This window comes from Choloepus didactylus, chromosome Y (assembly GCF_015220235.1).
Source record: "Choloepus didactylus isolate mChoDid1 chromosome Y, mChoDid1.pri, whole genome shotgun sequence".
Taxonomy (NCBI): Eukaryota; Metazoa; Chordata; class Mammalia; order Pilosa; family Megalonychidae; genus Choloepus; species Choloepus didactylus.
In genome coordinates this window covers 14,482,058-14,494,684 of record NC_051335.1, presented here as the reverse complement: position 1 = coordinate 14,494,684, position 12,627 = coordinate 14,482,058, and the positions used below count along the sequence as shown (strand labels likewise).

At 40.0% G+C, this 12,627-nt stretch overlaps 1 protein-coding gene across 1 annotated transcript in view; it reads right to left on the bottom strand.

Annotated features, from left to right (window-relative positions):
• The window catches only part of LOC119524022 (phosphate-regulating neutral endopeptidase PHEX-like), a 165,041-nt gene that overhangs the window by 36,350 nt on the left and 116,064 nt on the right, over positions 1–12,627 (bottom strand). The window contains 1 exon segment of the mRNA XM_037822706.1: positions 4,200–4,254. Within this exon segment, the coding sequence (XP_037678634.1) occupies positions 4,200–4,254 (55 nt within the window).

The following is a 12,627-nucleotide window of genomic DNA, read 5'->3' as shown; positions in this document are numbered from 1 at the left end:
CCTAGAGATAGAGAGCAATTAGTGAAGGGGGAGCGACAACACAATAAGAACAGATAAGCTATCGTGGGTAAATTTAACATTCTGGGAATGCCCAGGAATGACTGTGGTTTGTTAATTTCTGGTGGGTATGGTAGGAACAAGTTCACAGAAATGTTGCTATATTAGGTTACTTTCTTAGCATAGAGTAGGAACATGTTGGAAGTAAAGTAGTTATCTTAGGTTAGTTGTCTTCTTCTTATTCCCTTGTTTTGGTTTGTTTGAAATGTTTTTTATTGTATGTTTTTTTTTTATTTTTTTAATATAGTTAATAGTTAATTTTTTAAAAAATGAAAAAATTATGCAGAGCCCCCCTGAGGAGCTGGGGAAGAATGCAGGGGTGTTGGGCTTCCCCACCTCGATGGCTGCTGATGTGCTCACAGACATCGGGGACTGGTAGTTTGATGTGTTGAGCCCTCTACCATGGGACTTGCCCTTGGGAAGACTGATGCTGCAAAGGAGAGGCTAGGCCTCCCTATGGTTGTGCCTAAGAGCCTCCTCCCGAATGCCTCTTTGTTGCTCAGATGTGGCCCTCTCTCTCTGGCTAAGCCAACTTGAAAGGTGAAATCACTGCCCTCCCCCCTACGTGGGATCAGACACCCAGGGAAGTGAATCTCCCTGGCAACGTGGAATATGACTCCCGGGGAGGAATGTAGACCCGGCATCGTGGGACGGAGAACATCTTCTTGACCAAAAGGGGGATGTGAAAGGAAATGAAATAAGCTTCAGTGGCAGAGAGATTCCAAAAGGAGCCGAGAGGTCACTCTGGTGGGCACTCTTACGCACACTTTAGACAACCCTTTTTAGGTTCCAAAGAATTGGGGTAGCTGGTGGTGGATACCTGAAACTATCAAACTGCAAACCAGAACCCACGAATCTCGAAGACAGTTGTATAAAAATGTAGCTTATGAGGGGTGACAATGGGATTGGGAAAGCCATAAGGACCACACTCAACTTTGTCTAGTTTATGGATGGATGAGTAGAAAAATAGGGGAAGGAAAGAAACAGACAAAGGTACCCAGTGTTCTTTTTTACTTCAATTGCTCTTTTCACTCTAATTATTATTCTTGTTATTTTTGTGTGTGTGCTAATGAAGGTGTCAGGGATTGATTTGGGTGATGAATGTACCACTATGTAATGGTACTGTAAACAATCGAAAGTACGATTTGTTTTGTATGACTGCGTGGTATGTGAATATATCTCGATAAAATGAAGATTAAAAAAAAAAAAAGGAAATGAAATAAAATTCAGTGGCAGAGAGATTCCAAAAGGAGCCGAGAGGTCACTCTGGCGGGCACTCTTACGCACAATATAGACAACCCTTTTTAGGTTCTAATGACTTGGAATAGCTAAGAGCAAGTACCTGAAACTATCAAACTACAATCCAGAACCCCTGAATCTTGAAGACGATTGTATAAAAATGTAGCTTATGAGGGGTGACAATGGGATTGCGAAAGCCATGTGGACCACACTCCCCTTTGTCCAGTTAATGGATGGATGAGTAGAAAAATAGGGGGAAAAAAAAAGGAGGCACCCAGTGTTCTTTTTCACTTTAATTTTTATATTTATTACTTTTTTGTGTGTGGTAATGAAAATGTTCAGGGATTGATTTTGGTGATGAATGCACAACTATGCGGTGGTGCTGTGAACAACTGACTGTATGCTTTGTTTGACTGCATGGTATGTGAATACATCTCAATAAAATTGAATTTAAAAAAGAGGCATTCTGGTAGACTTTCACATCATATGAGAAAAGGCTAAGTTCTTATATGATTCCCTAAAGGAAAATGAAGGTGAAGGGTCTACTCCTATGGATTTTCAGGCCAGCAAAAGGCTGGTTTGAAAATTAAAAAAGAAAGTGGGGGGGAGGGGAGAGGTTAGCCTACACTAGGCAGCACCTGCCAATCAAGAGGCTGCTAGGGAGTTTCCTAAAACCCTGAAAAAAAATTTTACTTGGATTTTCCAGATCATGAGGGCTAATTCCTGTGATGTGGAAGGCATAACTGTATTTCCAAGTCTCCAGCTACATAACCATGATAGTGGAAGTTGTGTTAAATTGTCAACAATAAGCAAAACCAAAAAATTCCAGAACTTTAAGAGTCTGGAGGGAGTTTGGAGACCCTTTATCCTAAACCTTTAATTTTACAGAAATACATATTTCTAGTATTAAAATTATGGAAAATTGATTCTAAATATCTGAACACTGAAGAAAACTCTGCATCTGAAGTGCGGGGTGGCAGTAATGGATTTGCTAAATACAAATCTAGAATTTTTATTAGTCTAATGCTGGTGCTTCCCTGCAGTGGGCTTTATGGAAGCCTACCCTCCCTCAGCACTCACTATTTCTGAGCACACCAGTTGGACAGCTTCCAACTGCCAGCCTCTGAGGCTAGCTGAGAGCCCTCTTAGCCAAGGCTGGGAGTTAATGTTCCTGGTATCAGCCCTCAATTAATGATGGATGGTGAGCTGGAGGATACATATCTCAACTCCTTTGCTCCTCGGGTAGGATCACTCTGACGCATATTCTACAGTTCCCCAGCAGGCTTGCGCCCCAGTTGCCCTCAGTGACAACTGGCACTGTAACATACGTGGTAGACAGAATCATGGCCTCCCAAAGATGTCCATGTCCTAGTAATCCTTGGAACCTGTAAATATGTTAATTTCTTGGCAAAGGGAAATTAAGGTTGCAGATGGAATTAAGGTTGCTAATGAAATGACTTTAAAATAGGCAGATTATCCTGGATTATCTGGGTGGACCCACTATAATCATGAGGGTCCTTAAAAATTGAACAAAGAGGCAGAAAAGGGAAGTCAGAGGGAGATGTGGTAATGGAAGAATGGTCAGAGCAATGACATCTTGCTGATTTTGCAGAGGAAGGAAGGGGGCCATGAGTCAAAGAAAGCAGGTGGTCTCTAGAAACTGGAAAAGACAAGGAAACAAATGATCCCCCTAGAGCCTCCAGAAGGCACACAGGCCTGCCACCACCTGGATTTTAGCCCACTGAGACCTGTGTCAGACTTCTGACCTATAGACCTGTATGCTAATAAATCTGTGTTGTTTTAAGCCTATAAGTTTGTGGTAATTTGTTACAGCAGCCATAGAAGACTCATAACAATGCACTTTACTGGCTTCCATTCCTCCCTATGTCACTTCCCACTCTCCTGCTAGTGTTTCCTGGTGTCACTTCCCCAAAGAATTACTTGCACTTGAATCCTTGTCACAGGATCTGCTTCTGGGGAAGACAAAATCAAGACATTACCACTGAATTTCTCTTATTTATATATGTATGTGATCCCATATCTTTTCTAACTACATTACCATATATAAATTGTCATTCATCCAAACGTAAGAGAAGAGACTAAACATTTAAAATCAAGACTAATCTTCCGTGTATTAAAGCACCAGAGCAAGCAAAGGCATATAATAAAAGTAGTGATATTATTGACAGTGAATATTACCAGAATCCCCATTGTATATGGAAATTACAAATTGTACAATTCTCCAATTTGTTAGGATTAATGGCCCTTAAACTGGTATCCCTAATTCTAGACACTGTCACCTTTGACCTATTCTATAGCTACCAAAGTTACATTTCTAAAGATGTCTGATTATCCTACTTACCTGCTCAAAAACTTCAATATTTTCTGTTGCCTGTTAGCGTCCAAGCTCCTTCCTTACCAGATTCAGAACTCTCCAATATCAAACCGCAACATTCTTTTCCACTACTCCCTTTCATTTATACTTGGGTCAGCCAAAGCAGGCTCTTTGCCATTCTATGAGCACTTTTGCTTCTTCTTATCACATGGTTTCTTTCATCTGAAATGGTTTTAGCCCCATCACCATCAATTCAAATCCCCCAAATCCTTCAGGATCCAAACATCTGTAGTGTGAGTCAATGGGTGAGTGAATAAATGCATAAAAACGAAAGCTACCTATGTATAATTTGGCTTCCCTGTCCAGTCATAACACCCTGGTAAAAAGGATCAGAAAAAAAAACACCTAAAATGGTCAGAGTGAGGTCAACCCATGCCAGGTTCCATAATCTCTTTCTTCTGAAGAGCCACTGGTTTTGTTTTTTGACTTTACATTCTGTCCTCTGCCAAACCAACATGTTCCTCCATCTTTACTTGTCAATAACTGGTTTCTTTACTAATTTACTCACCGAGGATATTCTGTTCCCCAAAAGAAAGGCTTCTGGAGCTCTCCTGCTGGAAATCCTGAGAGAAAGACAAAAAAAAAAAAAAAAAAAAAAAAAAAAAAGAATTAAGAGAGATGTAGAGAATGATTCAGTGATGAGTATCTGGTTCCAGCTAGTAACCTTAAGGTCTCAAAAGCCCATTTGCAAGGCACTCCTTTGAAGCTGGGAGCCCTCTATGAGATCTAGCTGCCTCTCTGTGGAAACAAATTCAACTGAAGTTGAAATAAGCACATTAAACCAGTTTCAAGGAAACCATTTTGCATGGATACACCACTGGCAGTGTCAGTCTGCTGTGAAGTGGGCCCCTTCATACTAAGCATGTGCTTGAGACTTCAGGCTGTCTAGCAGCTTCTCCTGACGCAGAAACGGCCCTGTGTGCAGAAGGGCCCCACATTTGGTTTCATGTGCTGTTATTGCTGCCTTGAAATTCTTAGTAATTTTATCTTTGGACTTCTGTTTTGTAAGTGAAGTCCAAGGTGACAATGGAGCATGCATGTGAGAGGAGGAGATGCACGCAATATACATATCTGCCATTCCTATATGCCCTGTGAGCACAGAACTCCGGTGGACCCACCGTGTGTGCAAGTTCAGCAAGGTTCAAAGCAAGTTACTTCTCCAACTGAGTAAGGTGGGGGCTGGGGGACTCGGACAGCCCTAAGAGGCCATGCTTTCCATTTGAACCAGTATTTGCTTTGATTACCAAAAGAAGGCCATGGCGTTCTAAGAAATACGAACAACCAAGGAACCCTATCCTATTCTTTCTTACTTGCATTACTTCCCTGTATTATCCAACCACTTACCCTGCAAATGATGACATAAGAGGAAAGAGAAAGACAGGGCAACCTAGTTTCTTTTCCATTCAGTCCTTCCTCACTCATAAGGCAAAGACAGAATTGGTAGAATGTACATGTATTAAGAAGTGAAAATAAAAAGGCTGAGTTAGTTCCATGCAGCATTTCCACTGTTCTGGTAAGAACAAAATACATATGCATGTATGAGTTATGAAATACAAATTATGTAATTTTGGTGAGGCACTTAAAAGCCTTCACAGCTGGGAATGCAAAAGACAGTAAAAATAAACAAAGTAAAGTAAATAAATACATAAATAGCACTCTGCAATGTTCTTGCCTCCTCCAGAGCAATTGCTCTAGGCCCCATGAGACCGAAAGTTCTTTTATAGTTAAAATGTTTTTTCCTCCCTCTCCATACTTTCATGCTACCTCCCCTCCATGACAGGACACTATGAGGAGGAAAAGAGAGCAGGGAAGCAAATCTTTAATTGAGAAGTGAAATGTCCTTTCTCTCTCCATATATAACCATTTTAAAATATTTTATCAATAATCATATCATAGTTTGAGATTTCAAAGTGCAAAACCTTAATTATAAAAGAGAGGCAGACCCAGCTCTCTCCTCCTGCTGCTTCCATATAAAGGAAAATGCATCTAATAGAACATAGAAGGGGGAACATCATATTCACCTTCATAATTCCTACACACTCTTAAATATCTTCCACATCCTTACATCAATAGTCTATCCTCTTTTTTTTGGTTATCACTTTTAGTAAGTCAGCCTGGCTTGAATATATATACAAACAAATATTACATATATATGCAAATGACAGTGTTTATATGAAAAGCCAGTTCCACACAATATCTCATCAAAACGCAATGATACTTGCTAATAAGAACAATGATCATAAACCCACGTGATTTTAATTATTAAACTATTATGGCATCCCTGCCTGGCAATGTGCCCAGCTGCAAGCATGTATGTCCACTGCCAACTTCTTCACAGGAAAACATCTGACACCTGCCTGCATCTCTAAGTCTGCTGCTGTTACTGTTTGAGGCCCCAAACTCACACGCCTAAGCCATCACAGTACCCTTGATCAGCTGTATCTGCTCAGCTTGTCAGGGCCACAGAACCTAATACTGATAAACAAAATAATCTGATGCCCTTAGGCATGTTGGGCTGAAGCGAATGGATTAATGGTTTCAGCTGCATTTTTGGAGATGTCAACTAGCTAGAGTGATAGATTGAATCCCAACAGGGTCAACTCAGTATCTTATCTCATAAAGTAGACAAATTGTATTTAGCCAAGTTAGAAGTAAAAAAAAAAAAAATAATAAATGGAAAGGAATTTTTTTCTTTCCCTTTTTAATAGGCTTTTCTTCTGTGTTCTCACATATCCATTTTATTCCTTTTTTTTCCCCACTTTGGGCCCACCACTTGTTTCACACATTTAAAACTCCTTTTTCCATTGGTATATTTATGGGAGGCATTCCCACGGTATAAGTGTGTGTGTGTGTGTGTGTGGAGAGAGAAAGGGGGGACAGAGGAGGAAGAGATAATTTTTTTAACTAACTGATTGGCAAGATAAAATACATTTGATAACAGGCAATATTGGCCAGGGTGTAGGAAGCCTGTTGGTGAGAGTATAAATTGTTGTAAGCATTTTGAAGAGCAATTTACTCATCCTGTAATGTTTTAAAAGCTATTTTTTAAAAAATGAGTAACTGTGCTGATATGGAAAAGGCTCTAAGATAAATTAAGTGGAAAATATTAAATGAACAAAACAGCATTTAGTTCAGTGTATGGAGTCACCTTTTGTGTTATATATATGTGAACGTATGTATGCATAGGTATGTACAGACAGTGCTATTACACATATTGAAAAGACAAATTGGTCCCAATGTGACTGACTTATTAGGGGAATAATTGGGCATAACTCCAATTTTGCATTTGCTTATGTGCAATTTTGTCCATGAATTTCTAGGCAAAAGCAGACAACTGCATCCAGCTGAACTGAGCTGCATAGGAATATACAAAATGCACATGCACACACCCCTCAAAATCAACCAGCTACTTCAGTTCACTGTGTGTGCGAGGAGCCACGTCCATCCGCATCTGGGGACTTCCCTTCCAATTTCAGATGACCTTCCTTCCACCACTTCACAGTAACTCACAAGCTGCAACCTCTCCAATGCCATTTCCTCAAGCAAGGTGGAAAGTGCCGTATTTATTGTGACATTTATGGATTTCTTACCCATTTAACATGTGTAAAACTGTGTTAATGTTTGTTTTAGGCTCCTAGCATTTGCTTTGTTTTTTAGGTGTTACTGTTGAAGTTTTAGATTCTTGTTCCCCTGACCCCATTTTTCCCTTAAGTCCTGTGGCTTTTATTTTGCATAATACAATGATTTTTGAAACACACAGATCATTTTATCATAGAACTGACTGTATATGTACATATACATACATAGGTATGTACGTATATACCCAAAAATATTCCTGCCAGTAGTTCTCAGACTTCATCATGCATCAGAATCACCTGGAGGGCATGTTAAGCCACAGACTGCTGGGCCCCACCCTCAGTTTGAGTCAAATCTGAGGTGGGGTCCAAAATTTGCATTTCTAACAAACTCCCGGTGATGCTGATGCTACTGGGCCTGCGACCACACTGTGAGAACCACTGCCCAATCACTGGCTCCTGGGCACTCTGGACTCATGTCTACATATGCCCTCTGCTGCACTGCTTATAAGAGAAAAATGTGATGTAGGAGACTCCACACAGCAGAGAGAAGCAAACAGATTTCCACACTCGGGGCCTCCGTACCTACCTGAATCTCTGCAACTGTAAGTGCCAGCTCTCCCCACCCCGGATTAGGCGCTATGGCTGCAGAGAAAAGACTCTCAGGAGAAAGCTCAGGGATAAAAATGGAGGAAGTGATGTTTCAGCCTGAAATTACTAGAAATCTCCAGGAAGTAGAGGAAGAAGACACTGAAGAACCAGAGAAGCTCTCAGGCCAGCTAAATACTCCTTGGAGTGATGAGGAAATCAGGAGTTTCCTTCAGGAATGGGAATCCCTTGAACACGTGACATATCCCATTCAGAAAAAAAAGAATTACGTGTTGTCGAAATCAATTGCCCAGGGGCTCAGGAAGAGGGGCATAAAGAAGAGCTGGCGACAATGTCTCCACATGTTGATAAGTTTGACGGACTTATATTGGACTATACATGAGGCCAACCAGAAGCCAAGGACTGAACCCCTGCCTTGTCCTTATGGAGAGGCCCTATACAGGATAATGGAGTATAACTGGGAGGACAGCATCTCCTCAGGTTGCCCCCATGCAGATGTGGCCAACCTTCCACCTCCTGAGTTCCAGCTCCAGGCCTGCACCATCGTCATGCCCCTTGAAGAGCTGATGTGGACTTTCCCACATGTGATCTACACGGAGAACCCTCAGGTACCAGGATGGGTGCCCTGGACCCCAAGCCCTCCATGGTCACCTCCATACCTGTATCCTGCCATTCTCCCAGAAGACCCCACATCCCAGCTGCAGTGGTCAACCGCCTCTAACTGATAAAGATCTTGGTCTTCAAGAAAACTTGAACTTGGATGCCAATTCTGTTTGAGATATAACAGAATATCGCAGATCCATGCATTCATTCCAGATTCCTTCCCTTCACCAAATCCAATGTAATGAAAATAAAATTTGAAGTTGAATGAGACAAAAAAAAAAAAAAAAAAAAAATGTGATGTAGCTAATTATCCAGTAGGAGGAGAATGACTTGATCATGTTATAATTGTATTATGGACTGCTATGGCAGGAAATGAAAAGAAAGAGGTAGGTCTTAACATTCTAACATGGAAAAATTTCCAAGACATATGATGGAGTAAATCAAGGTACAGAGAAATATGTATATATAGTAGAATATCAGTTATAATTTTTAAATGGCCATCTATCCTATGGTTGTGAGTTTATAATGTGTATGTAAATGCACAGAAATGGTCTGTAAAATATATATATGAAAGTGATCAAAGAGATTATCTCTTAGAGACAATTTGGGATGGTGGGTGATCAAAGGAGTTTTGGAATAAATGTTTTAAATTTTGATTAGGCAAATGTAAGCAGTTTGTGTCATTCAAATTAACTCTTTTTGAAGAAAGTACGTGTGTGTGTGTGTATTATAGAAAATTCTTTTAAAGGTTATCCAAAAACAGTTAATTGTGGTTTCCTTTGGGGAGAGAGGAGTGGGAAGAGAGGGAAGGGGGAATTACTGCTTTTTATTTCATGTCTCTACGCAGTGTAAATTTGCTAGCTGTGAGCATAATTGTTTGTTTTCTAGAGGTCTAAGCTGTGGGATAAATGGCTATTTTTGTTTTCTTCTTTATACGTCTGTACTAAAACAAAACCTAATAAGTGTGCTTTTACAATAATAAAATGGACACTGAAACCCACTGTAGCTATTGTCAAGATTATGGCTTTATGACTATAAAACTCAAATAGCTCAGCCTGGGATAATCACCCACTAAATGTGCTAAGTTCTTTGGCAAGTGTATCCTAAACAAAAGCACTCTGTGTTGTTTATGGCCAGCATTTTGCAAAGAAGCCAACTAAGTTAGTCAATATTCACTGATAAGAGAGTTATAGTAAGAAACTCCAGTAAAAACAAAAGGTTGACCCATTAGAAAACCCAAAGCAGGCCCTAGTGGTTTTCCCAGGTGCATTTTCTAATCGTAGTTTCCCTCTGGCTGTCTTCCTCTCCTTGACTTGACAGGCAGAGACTAAGCAGCTCAATTGCCACGGGCAACTTCTGGCTAGAAGTTTTGGCTAAACATGGACTCTTTATGGCCCTGAGTGATAATTACATTTATAAATCTAGAGCTTAGTTCTTTCTCTTCACCAAACTTCATTGACATTTTTTGTATTTCATACCAATTACAAATCCTAAGTAAAAGTATTCCTTACCTGGAAGCCAATCAACACCCTTGGTACCTGAGGAACCATCTGACCCAAAGGATCCATTTGGCAGACATATTGCAAAAGTTATTCCTGCACTGGATGGGGGGCAGACTAGATAAATTCTAGGGTCCCTTCAGATTCTAGAGTCAATGAATTTGGGGTTCTTGGAAGGCACAAATGTCCAATTTAAATGTTAGCTCTGGCAGGAAGGATAATATGTTCTGAGTTTTGCACAACACCAAAGGGCTTCCGTGAGAAAACATCTCGGATCAGTCGACGAACTGTCCTTTAAAGTATGTTTATTCTTCTGGGTAAGAAAACTGGAAGCAGAACCTTCTATGCCCAATTCATAAACTTCTCAAGAGAAACTCCCAAGGGTTAAGGTGCAGAAGGAAGTTTTTAGCCACCACCCACTCATCCATAAGCAGCAGTGGCAGAATTATTGTAAGCCTCCTACATCCAAAGGAGTTGGGAGAGGGGGGTGGGAATGAAAAAGATGTATTGATAGGTTTAGCTTATTTTCAACCCAGCACTCAGAGAGCTCCTATTAAATCATAAGGCAGATTAGATCACCTTCTTCTCAAAACCTTCCAGTGGCACCCATCACACCCAAAGGAGAAACCAAGGTTCCTCAACTTTCTACCTTGACCTCCTAACACTGTTCCCACCATCACTGGGTCCAGCCACATTGACCTCCTAGATGTTCCTCAAATATATGATGCATGCTCCTGCCTCAGGACTTTTGCACTTACTATTCCACTACCGGGAACTAACTTTCCACAAATATCTGCATGGCTTGCTTCAGGTATTTACTCAAATGTACCTTGTCATTAAGTCCTTCCCTGGTGCTTTTTAAAGGTAGGAACGGTCTCTTATCCCTTTTCTTGATTTATACTTACCGTAACACTTACTGGTATCTGTGACACTCTACACTTTACTTATTTTGTACAAATCATTGTCTGTCTTGCCCCAACTATAATGCAACTCCATGACAATAGAGATCTTCATTTTATTCATTTTTACTATTCTTTCACTGCTATATCCTCAGAGCTAGAACAATACCTGGCAAATGGTAGGCCCTCAATAAATATTTGTTGAGTGAATAGGTGTCATACCTTGTGAAACTCAAAGGGGTGATGGGGATTGAAATGTTAGCTACAATTATCATTACATCTTGTTAGCCAAAGTATAATACATTACGTGATACTATTAGTTATACTAATACAAATCAGTATTACAAAGTACAGAGTACTACTTCTTGAAGTTTCCATATTCAATACCAAATCTGGGCTGTGTTCCATTCTTCAGGTTCTGGTTTTTGTCTCCCTTCTAGAATAGGAGCCTTTGTTGGTTCCATTTTCTCGCTATCATGGCAAAACTATTGTAGTCTGAGTTTAGCACATTTTTTCATCAGTAAACTTTCAACCAGAATGCAAATATTAACAAGACGGAAAACCCTCAGCAATTTGATGAAAGTTCTATCACCCCTGTATCCTCCTAGCCCTCCACTACCCCCAAGGAATAAAAATAGGATATCCTCCCAATTTGTGGCTGTGGCACATCCTGGAAAGAGAAAATTAGACAAAATGCTGGTTTAGATCAGAGTCCTTTGGCCCTGAGAATATTTAACTGATACAATGTTTTTTACCTTCATTCCTTGTATGTTTTCACTCGACTGATGCATTAAGTTCCATCTCCATAAGCGTACAGTCTTTGAAAGTTGCCATATTGCAAATATTTTGAAAGCACTGCCTTCCAAAGTTTTCTGTTGCATGAAAGCTTTAATTTTTGATAATAGCACTTACTACTATTGATTCTGTTAAGACAACTACAACTTGGACTCACACTTCATTTCCTGTTGTCCACATTTGGGCAAATGTAACAAAATGAAAGACCTCCAACTTTCATTGCCAGCCAGTCTTCAAATCTCAGAGAGCTTGCTTTTTCCTTTTCTCTGTAGCAAACTTTTGTAAATTTACTAACACAATGCGAGGAGACTTGCACTTATCTGTATTTGGGAACAATTTCATTCTCAAATTCTGTATCTCTTTTGATTCCTTTGGAGAAATTGGCATTACGGAATTTATTCAGTTTGGTTCTCTCCAGCCACCTCTGGATAGAAGTAGCGGAACCAAGGACAAATAACAAAGTAAGCCCAGTCCAAAAGAAGCTGACAGAAGGGGAAATTCTAAAGGAAAATCCAATGAGCTTGAGAATGTGTGGACCACAGTACACAGTCAACTGTTTATTGAATGAAATCTGTTTCCATATTTGCTACAGCTGTTTTCTCCAGCTAGAGATATACTAGGGTTTTCCATTGAGTGTTTATCTGTGTCTGTTTTCTTTCAGTATGGGTGTCTGTGATATTTTTGCTTAGGAGCTGACTATCTCAATACATCCTATTGCATTATTGGTTTTATGAAATAATAGGATATTAGGTCTTTTCCATGGATTTATTGATCTATTAATCTGCCTTTAATTTAGCACATCTTATGGCAGTTATTTCCAAAAGTCTTGGGTATATGCTTACATTATTGAACTAATCCCATGCATTGACCACATTTCAGGGTTTATCACTGATACATAATCTTAGCAACATTATTACACTTCTTGGTGAGATCCACTCGTAGTTACCTTCTATTGT